The 20,116-nt window shown below is 34.4% G+C and overlaps 1 protein-coding gene across 6 annotated transcripts in view; it reads left to right on the forward strand.

Moving 5' to 3' along the window:
* Positions 1 to 20,116, forward strand: part of DLG1 (discs large MAGUK scaffold protein 1) — a 270,885-nt gene that overhangs the window by 12,015 nt on the left and 238,754 nt on the right. For 5 of the 6 annotated variants that reach the window (XM_060150350.1, XM_060150351.1, XM_060150347.1 and 2 more), the window contains exon 4: positions 6,575 to 6,741. The exons of the other annotated variant lie outside the window; for it this stretch is intronic. In XM_060150350.1, coding sequence (XP_060006333.1) covers positions 6,575 to 6,741 — 167 coding nt within the window. The remainder of the gene's footprint in view (positions 1 to 6,574; positions 6,742 to 20,116) is intronic. 6 annotated transcript variants of the gene reach the window in all.

The raw sequence follows: 20,116 nt of genomic DNA on the forward strand, positions 1-20,116 counted from the left end.
TCCATAGTTCTGCCTTTTCCAGAATGTCATATACTTGGAATCACACAGCATGTAGCCTTTTCATGTTGGCCTCTTTCACTTAGTAATATGCATTTAAGGTTCCTCCACATATTTTTATGGCTTCATAGTTTTTGTTTTTTGTTTAATTTTTGTTTTTGAGTGTGAATAATATTCTGTTGTCTGGATGTACTGCAGTTTATTCATTCACTTATCGAATATCTGGGTTGCTTCCAACTTTTGGCATTTATGAATAAAGCTGCTGTAAACATCTGTGTGCAGGTTTTTGTGTGGACATAAGTTTTCAACTCATTTGGGTAAATACTGAGGAACATGACTGCTGGATTGTATGATGAGTATGTTTAGTTTTGTAAAAAACCACCAAATAGCTTTCCAAAGTGGCTGTATCATTTTGCATCCCCACCAGCGGTGAATGAGAGTTCCCATTGTTTCATATTTTTGCCAGCATTTGTTGTTGTCAGTTCTGTATTTTGGCCTTTCTAATAGATGTGTAGTGGGATCTTTTTGTTTTTATGTGCATTTCCCTGATGATATATGGTGGAGCATCTTTCCATATGCTTATTGGCTGTCTGTATATCTTCTTTGCTGAGGTGTCTGTTAAGGTCTTAATATTTTTTCCATTAACTAAAATATTACTCATAGATTAGAGATATTACCTATATTATATTAAATTATTACACATTCTTGAGCCTGTGTTTAGACTTCCTATTCTGATCCTGAGTTAGTACTGCCTTATTTCTTTAGTTTGAGAAATGTTTTATGGTTTGTGAGTTTCTCTGTTTAGGATGATGTAAGTTATCACTAAAAGCTAGAAAACTTTTTCTCAACTTCCTTTGAGGGAATTTCTGGAATTCTGTACTTCCCTTACTCCTAGTGTTTGCAAACTTTGAATTTTAGCAAGAAAATAATAAAGAAATTTTTACTTAGATTTGGAGACTTATGAAATACATGTAATCTTAGGGATTTCCAAATAAAAAATTTTTTGTAATAGGAATGATTCTTCTCAGTTCTGTTGGCCTAATTAGTTGTGTTTAAGTTTAATTTTTGAGAATTTTTCTATTGTACGTGTTACAGCTTTGTGACCTTATAATTTAGATCTTTGTTCAGGAACTGCACTTGTGGGGACCCAATTTAGTCCAAAACAGTGAAAGCACTTGCAGACTATAAATGGAAAATGAGGAATAGACTGTGATAATACTGATCTGTAGGCTTGACAAAATTAATATTTTCAACTGGGAGTCAACTAAAGGGTAGTTTCCCTCTAACGCATGTTTTAACATTCCTGCATTTTCTTGTTTTCTCTTCTTGCTTTAGTGCATCATTATTTTCAAAGTAAATAACTTTTTTCAAGGTGATAAAAATGTATCAGACATTTAAATTATATGTCTGGTATATATCTGGGTGAGCTGTATGTATTTTTGGATGAGTATGGGATCACTCTTGTCTATTTCATGGCAGTCATTTTAACTGCATTCTCTCATTTTCTTTACACTTTGATTTACTATGATTTAAAATATAGCTGTCAAACTTGTATAGAATTCTGCCTTTTTAGGTGCTTTAAATTGGAAAACTTTAGGTGTTGTATAATTTTTTTCCTCAGTTATCTCAATCTCCCAAAGACATTATGGTTGTATCTCATATTTTAATTCTCTTATTTCTCTTCCAGAAGGTATTCACTCCATTAATATATATATATTTTAAAATTAATTAATTTATTTTTGGCTGCGTTGGGTCTTTGTTGCTGCTCATGGGCTTTTCTCTAGTTGCAGCGAGTGGGGGCTACTCTTCGTTGTGGTACGCAGGCTTTTCATTGCGGTGGCTTCTCTTGTTGCAGAGCCAGAGGCTCTAGGTATGCGGGCTTCAGTAGTTGTGGCACGTGGGCTCAGTAGTTGTGGCTCGTGGGTTCTAGAGCACAGGCTCAGTAGTTGTGGCTCACGGGCTTCTCCGCGGCATGTGGGATCTTCCTGGACCAGGGATCAAACCCGTGTCCCCTGCATTGGCAGGTGGATTCTTGACCACTGTGCCACCGGGAAGTCCCTCACTCCATTAATATTTATTGGCTGAATGTCTTAAGTGTTCAGAGTAAGCTCATTAATTTAATTCTTTATTTTCATGAAATTGGTCTTTTGAGAATAACTTGGATTTTCAGACATTGGCATGTTGAACAGACTTTTAGGAAATAGGAGAGATTGGGATTATACTAGAATTTACCATGTTTGTTTTTGTCTTATATTTGTGTAGTAACTTCTGTTTTACTTTAGACTAGATATCTTATGGTACTCCATGTTATGCTCCTGAGTTTAGAAAACTAAAGAAAATGTAGAAGATAACATTTTGAATTCTAGAATGTTACTTTGTAGAAATGCTAATCTTGTCATAATGATAATCTAACCTTTTTTCCTAAATCTTTATAGTTATGAACAGTTATAATAATTCACTTCTGACATATAAAATGTTGATTAACTATAAAGAACAGGGACTGCATGGGAAATATAAAATATTAATACTTGGGACTACTAAGAAAAGCTCAATCTCTGTGTGCAGTTTTTCCAGAGGGTGCCTTTTTTGATTGGGTGCACCTTTGAAAAAGCTTCACTGATACAACTGAAGGAATTGTAATTGAGAAATAGTTTCTGAAGGAGTGTTGTTATGTTGCTCACCTCCATTGTCTCGGAACACCCTAAAGATGAAGAAATGTGGTGGACAAATGAAATAAAGTGTATAAACTTTGGAATGTTAGTCGAGGTGGAATATGGGTTAAGATTAAAGATGTGTGTGTGTGTATATAAATATATTTTTTTAAGGAAAGTGATAACTACTGTGACAGACTGTCATCAGAAATGTCACCACACTGTACATATGTTAATAAATATTTCAGTACTTTTGCTTATGGTTTTAGTTAGCCAAGTATGGTAACTAATCTCTTTTTAAGTTGGGTCTTATCTGGCAATATCAATTATCTTGACCCTAGTAAGAAACAGATATCTAAATAGCTAAAATATTATAAAACCACATATTGTATCCCATGCACTTTACTCATTTAAACTCACCTAGACTCTCAATTCAGCTCATTTTTAAAATTGTGATAAAATATGTATAGCATAAAATTTACCATTTTTAAAATAAGTGTGCAGTTCAGTGGCATTAAGTACATTCACATTCAGTAGCTATCACCACTATTCATCTCTGGAACTTTTTCACCATCTCAAATTGAATTTCTTTACCCATTAAACAGTAACTCCCCATTCTCTTCTTATCCCAGTCCCTGGGAATAACTTCTCTTTCTGTCTATGAATTTGACTATGCTAGGTACCTCATATAAGTGGAATCATACAATATTTGTCTTTTTGTGTTTGGCTTACTCCACTTAGCATCGTGTCTTCAAGATTCATCCATCCATGTTGTAGATTGTATCAGAATTTCATTGCTTTTAAAGGCTGAATAATAGTACATTGTTTGTATATAACACATTTTGTTTATTAATCATTCATCTGTTGTTGAACATTTGGGTTGTTTTCACCTTTTGGATATTGTGAATAATGTTGCTATGAACATGGGTATATAAATATCTATTTGAGTCCTTTCAATTCTTTTGGGAATATACCCAGAAGTGGAATTGCTGGATCAAATGGTGAGTCTGTGTTTTAATATTTTGAGAAACCACCATACTGTTTTCAACGTGGCTGCATCATTTTATATTCCTACCAGCAATGCACGAGGGTTTAATTTCTCCATATCCTTATTGACACTTGTTATTTACTGTTTTGTTGATAATAACCATCCTAGTGGGTGTTTACTCAGCTTGTTTTTTCTTAAATGTGATATAGTTAATAATGTGGATATTTGGTTCTCTAGTCCATAGGAGCTCATATACAGCAAATTAGAAAGGACTGTTTGATAGATTAATGTAAGACCTAGAAATGAGGTATTTCAATTAATAGTAGCAAGTTGCAAGTGAACTTTTGAAAAATTCATAATAAAGTGTAGGGAACACTTTATTCCTTGACCATACTAGATAGTAAAGTGTTACTCTGAATTATATTAGTCTAGATCTCTGTTGTCCTCTACCATAGTAGGTACCTAAATTAATTAAACCTAAATAAAATAATAAATTCAGTTCCTCAGTCACACTAGTCACATTTTAAATGCTCAAGAGGCATATATAGCTAGTGGCTACCGTATTGACAGTATAGCTATAGAACATTTATCACTGCAGATAGTTATTTTGGACAGCACTGGCCTAAAATTTTAAGAGATGTTATTAAAGGACAATATATCAGTATTTCTGCTAATTATAGAATGAAAGGTCACATAGAAATTTAAGATTTGAAACTTGACTTACAGTATTGGATAATATAATAAAAATTTTATGTAGTGATGTGGGCTATTTATATTGAGACTGGTAACTAACCGATTGATCAACACTGATTTAGTGCTCTTGGGAGGCATAATACTGTACTAGGAGCTCTGTTTTTTGTTTGTTTGATTTGGGGGGTAGGAGATCTCTATAGACAGGTAGGTAGATAGATCTACAAATATTTATCTCCTACATATATAAAAAATATACCTCTTACATATATAGAAATACATGTCCTGCTACATAAATATATGCATACTCTCACACACATATATATCTTCTAGAAAAAAACTTTTTCCCCTAATGTTTTCTGGAAGATAGTCTGTATTTAAGTTTCCCTGTTCTTGTCACAATGTCTTTTATAGTTCGTCCCCCCTCCCCAGCCTTCCCCAAACAAACACACACACACACACACACACACACCAGTTAAGGCTCTGACATTGCAGTTAGTTGGTGTGTCTTTTTTGTTTCCTTTATACAGAAATTCTTACTTTCAAACAATTTATTTTCCCTTTCGTGACATTGCTTTCTAAAGATACCAGGCCATTTGTCTTGTAGAATGTCTCCCTCTGAATCAGTTTTGATTTCTTTTCTGGTGTCATTTAACTTGTTCTTCTGTCCCCTGTATTCCCTCTGAACTAGAAGTTGGTTCTAAAGACTTGATTTAGGTTCAGATTAAACAATTTTTGTTTGGTAAGAACCATTTGTAGCTAATGCTCTGAATTTGAGTTTTTAATTTTTTCCATGATGGTTATGTGAACAGTTTTATATAGTGATTCATGGTTTACAAAATGCTTTCACATACAATTTTCTGCAGCAATATTAACATCCTGTGAAGTAGGCCGATATTATTCTCACTGTCAGACCTGAGTTTTTATTAGCCTTTTATCTAGAAAGTTCTACAATTCCACTGGTTATCAAAACTAAAAAGGGAGTTACTTTGTCTCTAGTATCTTATGATTTTTTTTTTTTTCTTTGCGGTACGCGGGCCCCTCACTGTTGTGGCCTCTCCCATGGCGGAGCACAGGCTCCAGACGCGCAGGCTCAGCGGCCATGGCTCACGGGCCCAGCCACTCCAGGGCATGTGGGATCTTCCCGGACCGGGGCAGGAACCCGTGTCCCCTGAATCAGCAGGTGGACTCTCAACCACTGCGACACTAGGGAAGCCCCTGATGTTGTTTTTTAAGGGAGATACTAATCTTTTAATCATATTGAGAAAACAAGAAATAAAAGTTATTCTTTCTAAATATTATTTACAGTTATTTTATTTGATTCTATACAAGATAATACCCCATCTTTACTGCTAAATAATAATTTCCCTCCTTTAAAAAAAATCAACTCAAAATTATACCAGGAGGTGGATAAAAAACTAGTAGTGGGGTAGTTAAACATGATATAACTACCACTCAGAGCTTCTGAGCAGCATGAATAACCGGTGTTAATATACTAAGTTCATGTAATTCCAGCTGATAGCAGAGTAACTTGATCTTGCAGATTATCCTGTGTTGCTATAAGTACATTTATCATTTCTTTCAGAGTTTTGTCATACTTTTAACTGATTATTTCTAAAATAACAAAATATTTTAACTTACTATTTCAAATATTCAAATTCGAGGCTACCTAAAAAATACTTCCTAGTTCTTTGATTTTATTTTAATGTATTATTCTTCTTTTGTTTTACTTTGGTTACAAGGGCAGTTGAAACCACTTGAGGGGTTTACATTCCCAGCCTGGATATTGGTGATACAAAAACATAAAATATCAGTGATGACTTATGTCTGCAGAATTCACAATAATAGTATTAACTGCTGTCTGTTAGGAGCCGAGTGTGTGCCCGTGTGCACTTTACATGTATTGCGCTGAATACTTGAAACAATTCACAGTGATAAGAAGCAAGTTATCAGAGATTAAGTAACTTGCCTATACATGTAGCTAATTGATGATGGAATAGGGATTTGAACTCAGCACTGACTTCGAAGTATAAAAAGCCTATGACTTTTACACTGTGCCCTGCAGGTTCTGATATGTGACATAATAAAATGAGAAACTATTCACTGTATAAGTACATTATAAGATTGGATTTATTTTACTAATCTAGAGTAAAAATTTTGCTTTTGAGTTATGTTGTTTCAGCAATACATAGTTTAATTAGAAAATTTAAATACTTTTGAATTTTTCTTTTCCTTTCCTCACATCTAGATATTCAAGAATTTTATGAAGTGACCTTACTGGATAATCCAAAATGTATAGATCATTCAAAGCAGTCTGAACCAATACAGCCTGTGAATACTTGGGAAATTTCCAGCCTTCCAAGCACTACTGTGACTTCAGAAACACTACCAAGTAGCCTTAGCCCTAGTGTAGAGGTAAGATAAAAAAACTTTTCTTTAAGCTGTTTTTCAGTGATCAGTTAATTGGGGCTCCTAAGTTTTCTCATTTTATTAAAATGGATATTTTGTGGAAGTATCATTTATAATAGAATAAAAAGGATGGGATTAAAAATACTTTTGAAAGGATAAGCTCAGAATTTCTGGTACCCCTGTCTTAAAATGTTGTGAATGGTTCAAGGTCTGAAATACTTGACTATTAAAGTACTACTTTAGTCTTACTTAGTATTATCAATGCTTCAGGCTTATTAATATTACTTAAAGTATATTACTTTATTAAAAATTACTTTGCCTGCTAGACCTTAGTGAGGCCCCATCTGTGTAATAATTAGATGGAAACTACTTTGAAAAGATGGTTTTGCTCTGGTATTTTTTCTCAGAAAGCAGTTGCTACACAGATTCTCTGTTTATTGGCTTGAAGGATTGCATTGTTAAATCTCACTAGAGACTGATCAAGAAATCTTAAGGACAGCATTGGTTTCTCTATTTTTTTTGTAGCTAATTATTTCTTTGAGTTTTCATAACTGTTTTAGTAATGTTCTTTTTTTGTTGTGATCTACTGTTGCTGGTAGATATGACATAACAGAGATATGAAGCATTTTGTAATGAGGATTCTGTCTGAGGAACATTAGTCATTTGAAGGTGGTTGTCTGACTGACTTTGATTCTAGTATCTTACTGCTGGAGAAGTGCCTGGAAAATTGAATCAGGGAAAAGTAGTGGTAGGCAGCAACCAGACAGCCCTTTGGTAATGAAACAGATTCTCGGTTTTCTCTTATATTAAATAATGTAGAACTATAGAATTTTAGAGCAGGAAGAATCAGAGAACATCTGATCCCTCCCCTTCATCTTGAAGATGAGGAAACTGAGATCCAGAAGAAAAGGAATGACTTGACCCAGCTTATTTGGCTAATTTGGGCAAGTTTACCTTTGGATTTTAGGCATCTTAATACCCATTTCACAGTTCTCTTTACTAATCATAGTATGTCCTTGTATTTTTCTCTTTGGTTAGAGAATGTAGTGTTGTATTGCCTATGTATCTTTATTTTTCTCTTCTCTTATTTTCATCATCATTTTCTCTTAGATAGTTTCAGTTTCCATTCCCTTTAATTGATATATCATTTGTACTTATGTTAGTCCATTTCAGATAGATTTTTAAAATGTTAATCAGTAATACAGTTTCTATTTCACATTTACTGTGGTCCTAGGTTAAAAAATTTTAAGAAACATGTTAAATTTTAAGGGAATTGGCTTCTTATTTAATAACTTAATTATTTTTCTATTGTCAGCTATGATTATAAAGCATAGAGTTCTTGAAGTTGATTTGTCTGTTTTTATAGGTGATTGTTTAGATAATGACCTGATCATTGTAACCAGTAAATGTTCTTTAAGGTTAAATAAGTGGACAGTTCTGCAAGCTGCAAGTTAATTTCCATATAGATTTCAGTCTGAAAGATCAACTGTGCATTGAATTCCGTTAAGAATGGTATGGGAAACATTTCAACTTTTATAAAATTATGAGGCACTGGTACCTAGAATGCTTTTTGCATTGCTGGTTTCTGCATGTCCTGAAAGGTATATTATGGACGTAATAAAGGTATCTAAAATTAAGAGGAGAATAAGGCCTTTCAGACTGAAATATCAGATCTTATTAATTAGGAATGTGGAGGAGAAGGGAGTATGGTTACAAAATGTTGTTTAGGGCTTGTTGCATGGAAGATCCTGTAGTAATGTTTGAAATCTGTACCCATTCATGGGTAGACTTAGTAAAGGGAACATGGGGATATATCCATCAAGTCCTAGATTCTTAAAAAGAGAAATATCTGTGAGCTAAGGTCAGTTAAGGGGAAGTACTGTTTTTCAGAGAGGACAGGATACCCTGAAGATGATAGTCTGAAAATGCAAATAGTTTTGAAACACACTGGTGGATGACAGTCATAAGACTTAAAAAAAAAGCTTGGAATATTTGGAGATTTGATTTCTTTTGAGGGAAAGAAGGAAAGTATGTTCCCCTATTACCCATTCATTTATGCTTCATTTGGACAGAAAACTTGGCTAAGTGACCTTTAACTTGATCTCTCATTTCAATTCCTACTTTAAACTCTTAGGGGCACAGTGTTTGGGACTGAAAAGAGAGTTGGATAATTTAATTCACCTCAAGTGTTTTACAGTTGAAGAGAATCCACTGACTCAAAACAAATGCAAAAAAAGTTTTTATTGGACTATAACTTGAAAAAAATTAAAATCATGAAAATATTTTGTCTTGTACAAAAAAATTAGATTATTATTACACTGTGCGCTAATTTTTGGATTAAAAAGTAAGGTAATCTTTTTCTGACAAAATTGCATGCAACATGATCTTGTCTCTTTCACTTTATGTTCACTTTTGCAGGACTATCTTAAAGAGAGTTGTTGTTGCAGAAATTATTTGAGATTGATCAATTTCCACCAGGGCTTGCCTCTCTTATTCTCTTAAAGTAAAAAATCTTTGTCTTGTAAAGCATCTATCCACTTTTCTTTCTTGTCTTTTTTTTATTTTAACAGTTGGTAACTGATCTAACTCTTGCCAGATTCCCATTTGTCAGTTAATATGTGGCCTTGTGACTGTGTTTCTTCTATTTCTTCTGATGTAGTAAAATGAAAATTAATACTTTTTTTTTTTTTTTTTTTTGTGGTACGCGGGCCTCTCACTGTTGTGGGCTCTCCCATTGCGGAGCACAGGCTCCGGACGTGCAGGCTCAGCGGCCATGGCTCACGGGCCCAGCCGCTCCGCGGCATGTGGGATCTTCCCAGACCAGGGCACGAACCCGTGTCCCCTGCATCGGCAGGTGGACTCTCAACCACTGCGCCAGCAGGGAAGCCCAATACCATTTATTTTTAAAGTGACATAATTAGTATTCCATTTAGTTATAACTTTTTTTGGTTTTGGTATGTCTTTTACTTTGAACATATGTCTAGTGAGATGTTTGCATATGTTTGCTTAATATTAATGATTGTGGGTAATGGGGATTTTGTTTTTTTTAGTACTTTTCTGTTACTTTTTAAAAATAATGAGCATGTGTCATTTTTATAAAAACAAATCTAAATTGTTCTAAAATAAGAACAATTACTTTTAGAGATTGTAAAGAAGAATATATGAAAGGAAGCAAAATGCAAGAGTAGGAGAAATTGTTTGATTTAAGGAGAAATTCCAACAAAGAAGGATGCACTATTCTATCTTAGTTCTTTGGGGCTGCTATAACAGAATACCATAGACTAAGTGGCTTATAAACAACACAGATTTATTCCTCATGGTTCTGGAGGCTGGGAAGTCTAAGATCAGGTCACTAATAGATTCACTGTCTAGTGAGATCTCACTTCCTGGTTCATTGATGGCCATCTTCTTGGTATGTCCTTATCATTGAGGAAGGTGTGAGGAAGCTTTCTGGGATCTCTTTTATAAAGGCATTAATGCCATTCACAAAAGCTCCACTCTCAAGACCTAATCACTTCCCAAAGGCCCCATTTGTTAATACTGGGTTGGCCAAAAAGTTCACTCAGTTTTGTCTGTAAGATGGCTCTATTAGTGCTTAGTTGCCTTTAACTTCATTTGAAAAAAATTTTGTTAGATTGTATTGTGACAGCTGTCATATCAGCATACATTTAAAAAAAAAACTTACCAGAATTGGTGAATTTTTGTGTAGCCATTTTAATATCGAAGATGGAAGAAAAAAGCAACATTTTTGGCATATTATGCTTTATTATTTCAAGAAAGGTAAAAACACAACTGAAACACAAAAAAAGATTTGTGCAGTGTATGGAGAAGGTGCTGTGACTAATTGAATGTGTCAAAAGTAATTTGCAAAGTTCTGTGCTAGAGATTTCTCGCTGGACAGTTCTCCACAGTTGGGTAGACTAGTTGAAGTTGATAGCCATCAAATTGAGAGATTAAGTGAGAACAATCAACATTATACCACGTGGGAGATAGCTGACATACTCGAAATATCCAAATGAAGCATTGAAAATCATTTGCACCAGCTTGGTTATGTTCATTGCTTTGATGTTTGGGTTGCACGTAAGTTAAGTGAAAAAAACCTTCTTAACAGTGTTCCTGCATGTGATCCTCTATTTAAACGTAATGAAATGTTCCATTTTTAAAACAAATTGTGACGGGCAATGAAAAGTGGATACTGTACAATAATGTGGAACGGAAGAGATGGTGGGGCAAGCAAAATGAACCACCACCAACCACACCAAAGGCCGGTCTTCATGCAAAGGAGGTGTCGTATATATGGTGGGATTGGAAGGGAGTCCTCTATTATGAGGTCCTTCTGGAAAACCAAACGTTTAATTCCAACAAGTACTGCTCCCAGTTAGACTAACTGAAAGCAGCACTCGATGAAAAGCTTCCGGAATTAGTCAACAGAAAACGCATAATCTTCCATCAGGGTGATCGCATGTTTCTTTGATGACCAGGCAAAAATTGTTACAGCTTGGCTAGGAAGATCTGATTCATCTGCCGTATTCACCAGGCATTGCACCTTAGGATTTCCATTTATTTCAGTCTTTACAAAATTCTCTTAATGGAAAAAATTTCAGTTCCCTGGAAGACTGTAAAAGGCACCTGGAAGAGTTCTTTGCTCAAAAAGATAAAATGTTTTGGGAAGATGGAATTATGTAGTTGCCTGAAAAATGGCAGAAGGTAGTGGAACAAAACAGTGAGTACATTGTTCAATAAAATTCTTGGTGAAAATGAAAAATATGTCTTTCATTTTTACTTAAAACCGAAGGAACTTTTTGGCCACTCCAGTACTGTCACGTTGGGGGTTAGAATTTCAACCTGTGAATTTGGAGGGGGACACAAACATTTAGTCTGTGGCAGTCCTATTCCTGATGATACAGTACGTTTCAAATGGATCAAAAGGTTAAAAAAAAAATGAAACCATAAAAATAAACTTTTCAGTCTTTTTTGGATAGAGGGAAAGCTTTTCTAAGCACAACAAAGAAAACCTTGAAAAATTCGAAGAAAAGGTTAAGAATACTGACTGTAGAATTTCTTTGTGGATTTTACAAAGTTTGTTTGAACTTTGATTATAGAATTTCTGTACCTTAAAAGATACAATGAGCAAATAAGAAATGTTACACTGGGAAAAAATTTTGTCACATTTATGAAAAGGAACTAATTTCTAACCCTTTAAACTCAAGAAACCTCTTACCGATCAATAAGAAGGAAAAAGCCAAATTCAATAGGGAAGTGACCAAAGGACATGAACGGACAGTTTGGAGAAAAAGAGATACAAATGGGCCAATAAGCCTATGAAGAGATGTTCAATGTAACTTTAAAAAATGCAAATTAAATTAACAGAATATTTTTAACTAACTTGATTGTCAAAGATTAATTAAACGTGAGGAAGCAGAAACTCTTACTCTGTTGGTAGGAGAATACAGTGGTGCAGCAATTTTGAAAGACAGCCTGACAGTATATATTCATATCCTTTGATCCAGTATATGTCACAGATGTACTCTCAAAAATTATTAATATATATTAAAAAATATATGCCTGCTCATTGCAGTATTATTTGTAATATTAATAAAAACCAAAACAATCTAAATGATTATCAGTAAGAAACTGGATAAACATAATATCATACAGCCACTTAATGTAATATAAAATAGCAGGCATAAAAATATAGTCTCTGTATCTACTATATGTTATTAAATGATTGAAAGCAGGTTGCAGATCAGAAGATACAGTATGATTCTGTGAAAAAAGAAAGTATTAATTTAGGTAGGTTAAGAAGAATACCCACTTTCAGTAACGTACTCTCGTTTTCAGTTGTCCCTGCTATCTCTAGGTCTCCTGTATCAGATGGGGACTGATGGAACTCCTTCTGAGTTCATCTTTACGGGAGGGAAATTATCTGACTCAGTGGTATAGGGAGGATATCTCTTTTCCCCTTCTCTTTGACCTTGTATTTAATGCTTTAAAGTAATCCATCTGCTTTAATTTAAGTAGAGTTAGGAGACAGAGTTGAAGTGTATATTCAGCCTGCACGGTTTAATCTGAAGTCCTCTAAATACTAACTTTAAAAAATTTATTGAAGTTCTTTGTAATATTCATATATAAAGGTCCACAAATTATAAATGTACAGCTTGATGAATTACTGCATTGTGAATACATCAGGCCATGGGAAAAAAATGAAATGACTGCTAACGGATTCTGTAATTAAATAGTGATGATCGTTGCACAGCTCTGAGAATATACTAAAAACCAGTGAATAGTACACCTTATAATTTGGTGAATTTTATGGTATGTCCGTTAAATCTCAATTAAAAAAAAAAGTACCAGTACCCCCAAAATCTCCCTTGTACCTTTCCTATTCACTACCTAATCCCTTTTCCTCAAAGGACCATCCTGATTTCTAACACCATTGTGTTGGTGTTTTTTGCCTCTTTTAAAACTATATTAACACATTTATACAGTATGTACTCTAGCTTCTTGTGTCTAGCTTTTTTCTTACATTTGTGAATTTCTTCCATGATTTGAAGTTTTTTCATTATTACTGCTGTATAATATTCCATTGTATGATACACCACACTATATTTATCCATTCTGTTGATGGTGGATATTTTACTTGTTTCCAGTTTGGGGTTAGTGCTGCTTTTTGAATATTCTTTTACAGTTATTTCTGCCATAATATAATGTTTAAGTTCTTAAAAATCATCATACTATGCAAAGGTGTGCAGTGAAACCCACAGGGCTTATGTCTTGAGAAAATAGGGGACTCAAAACTTAAAACTTGGTGAGTGCCACATTTAAAAAAGGTAAGAACCTAATAAAAATGGCAGCACAGTTTCACACATGATAAGTGACTAAGAAATGCATAATATTACAATAAATATGACATTTTACCTTGAAAAAAGTCTTGTTTGCTATGGGAGTGTGTGTTCGGGTTGCAACTTGTGAGTTACTGTGAAGTGCTGGCAGGGAGAATTATCTGAAAGTGGATGAAAAGTTGTAACACCAGATATGGATGAGTGTGACTCGTAACACTCAAACTAAAGCCTTGAAATATGTGCATTTTATGTATTCCTATGTGGCTCGTTTCTTCGGGGTTCAGTTTTCTGCCCTTACCTAGTGTTTCTCATAGATATGATTGAGCATAAGCAAACATGAAAATTGTGCTTTGTTCATACTGTTTCCTAATATATCAGTTGTGTTGGAACAAATTTGCATTTTCAGAACAACATTATAGCAGAACTGAGTGTGTATGTTTTTTGGGCACCTGTGTATGCATTTCTGTTGGGTATATACCCAATTATGAAAATGATACATTTAGTTTTAGAACACAATGGAAACTGTTTTGCAGAGCGATTATGCCTGTTTTTATAATTACCACCAGTATGTGCAAGTTTCATTTGTTTCGCATAATTGTCAACACTTGTTATTGTCAGTCTTTTTATTAATAATTTCAACCATTCCATTAGGTGTGTACTGGTACTTCATATTGTTGTATTTGTACTTTCCTTATCATTAACAAGATTAACAATTAACAAACACCATTTCATATATTTATTGTTCATTTTGCTATCTTTTTGAAGTGTCCAAGTTTTTAACACTTTTTTTGTTGCTTTACATCTTCTGTCTTATTGATTTGTAGGAGGTCTCTATCTGGATATGATTCTTTTGTCAGGTATATGTGTAATGTATATTTTTTCCCACTCTGAAGCATGCTTTTCTTAGTGAAATCTTTTAATGATCAAGATTTCTTAAATTTAATATAGTCCAATTTGTGTTTAATGCTTTTTGTGCCTACTGGAGTGTTTTCCAACTCCTAGGTGATAAAGATACTCTACTATATTATTTGTCAGAAGCTTTTATTTTGCTTTTCACGTTTACATCTAATTTGTGCTTCAGTTTGCAAAATTTCACATGAATCAGCATTCCAATGTGTCTCCATTCTTGCCACTCTAGTCTAAACCACCCTGATTTTTTGCCTAGATTTTTGGCCTGTCTGCATTCACACTTTACCCTTTTGAATTTATGGCCAGTTTGCTTCCAAGATTATCTTTATAAAATGCAAATTATGTTATTACCTTTCATTGGTTTTCCATTTCTCTCAGAGTGAAGTAGGAAATCCCTCATGAGACTCAGAAATCCTGAGTTATTTGGCCACTGCCTGTTTCTCCACTCATCTTTTAGAGTGCTTTCCTTCTTTGGTCACTGGATCCTCTTAGCTTGGGGTCCCCACATAATGTTCCCTCTGCGAGAAGCTTCTTATTTCTTTTGCCAACTCCTGCTCATTTTTAGCATTTTATTTTAAATGTCAAATACTGAGCACCTATTGTATATCATGCATTTATCTAGTGTGCTAGAAGGTGATAAGCGATGTGAGAGGAAAAAAGGTAGAGCAGATTAAGGGGAGCAGGGATGCCAGATGGGGGGTGTGCTTTTCAGTTTTAAGTAGGGTATTTATGATGGGCCTTGTTGAAGTGATACTTGTACAAAGAATTGGAAGTTGATACAGTTATTTGGGGGATAACCACTGCAAAGACTAAGGCAAGAAGAAGGCTAGAATATATGAGAAATAGCAAGATGGCCAGTATGGCTAGAGCAGAGTGAGAAAGGGAGAGAGTAATGGGAGATGAGGTCAGAGGGTAAGACAGGGGCAGATCATGTGAAGCTTTTGCAGTTTTGGAGCAGAGGAGTGACATCATTTAACCTAACCTTTAAAAGGATCATTCAGGCTATTTTGTTGAAAATATACTGTAGTAAGGGTAGAAGCAGGAGACCTGTTAGGAATCTGTTTAAGTAGTCCAGTTAAGGATGGATATAGGCTTGAACCAAAATGTGATAATGGAGGTGCTAAATGGCTGAATTATGAGATATTTTGAGTGTAGATCTCAAGGATTCGAGGACAGTTTGGAAATGGGTTGTAAGAGTCAGAGATCACTACAAGAGAGTCAAGGATCACTACAAGGTCACTTCCTGATAGAAGGCTTCTTTTACCTCTCAGATTGCCAGAGCTCCTATTATAGCACTTTCTACCTCTACTTGATAGTATTCATTACTGTCATAATTAAATGCTCCAATGTACATTATTTTGTGTGTATTTTAGTCTCTCTACCTGAGTGTAAGTACCTGAAGTTACTGAAATATATTAGTATTTGCACGTAGTAGTTGTTCAGTAAATGTTTTTTGAATGAAGTGAGAACTGTGGTTCTTTCCATATTATAGTTAAGTAATAGGCTAAAGGTGATTATATTTTTTTCTTCTTATCATAAAACATTTCCAAGTACAGTAAAATTGAAAGAATAGACCAACAAACATCCATATAGAGTCAACAGTTACTAATATTTTTTAGTATTTGCCTTTTCTCTATATGTGTATTTGGGGAAACTATTTGAAAATCAGGCGCAGACATCATGCACTTAAACTGTAAAAACTTTATCACATATCTCCTATGAGTAAGAATAGTCAGATATTCTCCTGTGTAACCTTAGAACTATTATCACACCTAAGAAAGTTAATAATTATTAAATTTTCTCTCCAATCCATACAGTCATTTCTGATCTATCTTTTAGGACTTTTAAAAGTCAGAATCCAGTTAAGATTCATGTACTGCATTTGAACATTAAGTCTCTGCTATTATCTGGATTTCCCTATTAACAGAACTTGAGGCAGAGGGCTAATGTGCTATTATGTACTTTATTTAGGGAGTTCATTCACTGCTAGGAAGCACAAGTGAGGGAAAAGTTGAATAAGCTGGAAATAAGGGAAAACTAATACAGGAATGCTTCCTGCCACTAAGTGTGACTGATTGCTGGATCCTGGGTATTGCATCCATGAGAAGCCATATATACTGCATCCAAGGAGGGAAAGGGCAAGAATTTATCTACTGGCTTCTAGTGAACAAGAATTCCCCTGCACTTCAGGGTTGTGGATTTGTGGGTGCAGGGCATATGGTATTTGGTTTTGTGCTTTGCAGGAAAGCCCCAAATGAGGAGGTGAGAGGATGAGATGTGGGCAGCAGGCCAGAGGCACAAGGTGTTGCTAGGGCTGCTCAGGGTGGAAAGCAAATGTGAAGATCTGGGAGCAGGCATTGGAATGAGTCGGGAGGGCACATATCAAATCTGGTTCATTGTCTTTACTCTCTTACAATCTAGAGGAATGGCCTCCCCATCTTTTTTTTCCCCCTCTTTAAATGACTGACTTTTTGTAGAGACCATGCCAGTTGTCTTATAGAATAACACCCATTGTGTATTTGTTTAGTAGTCTGTTCATGTTGTTTAAGTCATTCCACTAAGTCTTATATTTCTGATAACAGGAAGTTAGATGTCAAGGTTGATAAGACTCATTTTTGGTAAGCAGACTTCATAGTGATATATGGCACTTCATGTTGCATCGCAGCAGGAAGCACACAATATCAAGTTGTTGTGCTTTTGATGATAAGTATGATTACTTAAAGGTGGTGACCTCCAAGTCCTCCTTGTATAGTTATGTTTTTCTCTTTGTAGTTATTAAGAATCTATGGGGGTAGTACTTTAGCACCTTGTATTGAGTGAATATTTTACCTGATTCACCCATTAATGATCCTTGCCTGAATCACATTCCATTAGAGGTTTCAAAATGTTGCTTTTCCCTTCTAATTTTATCATTCTATTTGTATTTATTAGTTGGTATTCTTCTGTAAAAAGTACTTATCTCCATCAGCTAGGGATGAAACTTTGTTTCTCCTAGAAAGATAGGGTAAAGCTTATATTTTCTGTTTGCACGATGATCCCCTGCAAAAGTGACTGATAAGTTTCCCCGCTTTTTCTTGCTCTTTAAAAAAAAAATGTCACTATGGACTGAAGGATTTTATTTAGTGTTTACAATCCATTTCAGTTATTATTCTTTGGATACTCAGATTACCCCAAATTTGGGGGATCTCTTGAAGAGATCCCTCCATGTCCTCTTGACATGAGGTCATTAGTCTTTCAGCATGTCCTTGCATGCTGGCACAGTTTTCCCAAGTTCATTTTGAAGTTTCACTGCCCCAGAACTAGAATCAGCCAGGAATAATGGCTTATTGTATTAATTTTTAAAACTGATACATTATGTTCTTCCTTTCTTAAAAAATGTTCACGTGTTCCGTAGGAAAGGATTATAAGAATAATTTTATTATTTTCAAATTGCATAGTTTTAAAGGGCACCTTCACACACATTATTTTATTTTGAGATGTTATAGGACCATGGATTCTTGGTATAGTCTCCTAATATATATGAGGTAAGCCGGATTTTGGTCTTTAGTACTTAGAGCTGATACTAACTTTAGAATTCAGCAAACTGTAGTTCAGGGATGTTGTGACTGCCCAAACTTACGTTATTATCATGTAGAAAACCTGAGATTAGAACTCAAAACTTCAGGCTTCAAAGGCAGATGTTTCTGTCTTAACTTTATTTAATAACTTTCTTGGTAATTGGATTTGTTACCTAGACAAATGAAAATGCCACAATAAAGTTAATAAAATAAGAGAAAGAGCTAGTAATTTTAATAGAGATAGAAACATAACAGGCAAGTTTGTAGGAAAAAAATAGGAGATATTTAACATAAGAAAGTGAAATCCCTCTCTGCAACAGTGGCTGCTGAAAATGGTTTGGTATATATATTCCAACTGGAATGTCTGTACTTTACCTATCCTGCATGGCCCAGCTCAGAAACCTTCCATGTGAGGTCTTCACTCATCTTTTCTCCGAAATGAATCCCTTCTGAATGCCTATAGCACTTTGTACTTTTCTTATAGGACTTATATTTTACTGTTATTTTGGACCTTTTTTCAATTTCTCTCTTGTAAAAAATTTGTTATTTTGAAAAAAATGTTTATCTACAGAAAACTTACAAGAATAGTAAAATTGCCATTTTGTCACATTTTCTTGCTCTCTGTACACATACACACACACTTTTTAATTTTATTCTTGCTGACCCATTTGAGAGCAAATTGCGGACATCATGATTTTACCCTTAAATGCTTCAGCACGTATCTCCTATGAACGAGGATATTTTCATTAAAATATTTATTTTATTTTATATGAACATTTCTAAAAACATCTAGTATACAATTATCAGACTGAGAAAATTTAAAATTGATACAATGCTATTATCTACACAGTGCTATTATCAGTCCATATTCAAATTCAGTACTTTTGGTACCATCTATCTTATAATTGTATATGCCTAATGCAGACCTCCACTTCAGTTCTTACTATGGACTTTAGAAGACAGCTGACCAAATTTTATAGCACAGCTTCATAATTTTTCACAGTTTTGAATTGCAGTTGACAGTCCCTTTATATTGGTGGTCAGTTCTTTTTCCTGTTTCCTTTATCAGTGTTCTCAAGGTTTTCATCCTTCTCCCTAATGTTTATTTCTCTAACAGAATGTCTCTATCTCTCAGATAATACATCCCAGAGACACTAGTTTGAACTCCCTCTCTGTACCACCAGATTTACAGTGCTGTCTCATTTAATTCCAGTTTTTAAGTGGTGTATTACGAAGAAAATAAAATGTACAAAATTTGAAATAATGCACAACCCTTATGCAAAAACCCTGTAATTGAAAAATTTCATCAAGACCAAAACTGACAAGTCTGTGTACTAAGTGAGTTGTACATTAAATGTTTCTGCAAGTGATTTTGATGACTACTATGCTGTTATTTTACATTCACTATTATGTAATTTTTATATTTTTATGTTTATATCTCTGACAGTCTTATTGCAGTGTTTAAATGGTAGTTGCCAGTTCTAGAACTGAAGGACATACCCCTAAATCAGTAACTTTGAAATGGAAGTGAAATACAATAAAATGTTATGAGAAAAGTGAAACAACTACCATATTATGCCAAGCTGTTAATCTAGGAGAAAACTTGGCAAAATGTTATAGTTACTAAGAAAATAAAAATCTCTGTTAAAGCTTAAGTATGCCACAGTGGTTATAGATTTATGTGCTGCAAGAAGGCATCCCGATTAGAAGGCATCTTAACTTACGAGTTTTGATTATAAGGCATTTTCAGTAACTCATTTAAATAATTTTGATTGTTATATATCCATATCTGCATCTGTTACTATCTTCAGTACTAGAGCATTGATGTCTTCTCATATGCTCTTAAACCCTCCCCTTTCTGTTTCTTCAGATGTGAAAAATATGGGGATCTTGAGTTGGAATAGAATGCATATATAATTTTTCCCAGTAAAATGTATGGAAATTAAAAAAAATACCCTCCCTCTTTGTTTGGATTACCAAAGTAATACATACTTACTGCAAAAATTCCTAACTTTTTAGAAAAATATGTTTTCAATTATGTGAAAGTCACTGTCTCAAATAAATATTAACAGC

This window comes from Lagenorhynchus albirostris, chromosome 5 (assembly GCF_949774975.1).
Source record: "Lagenorhynchus albirostris chromosome 5, mLagAlb1.1, whole genome shotgun sequence".
NCBI classification, from domain to species: domain Eukaryota; kingdom Metazoa; phylum Chordata; class Mammalia; order Artiodactyla; family Delphinidae; genus Lagenorhynchus; species Lagenorhynchus albirostris.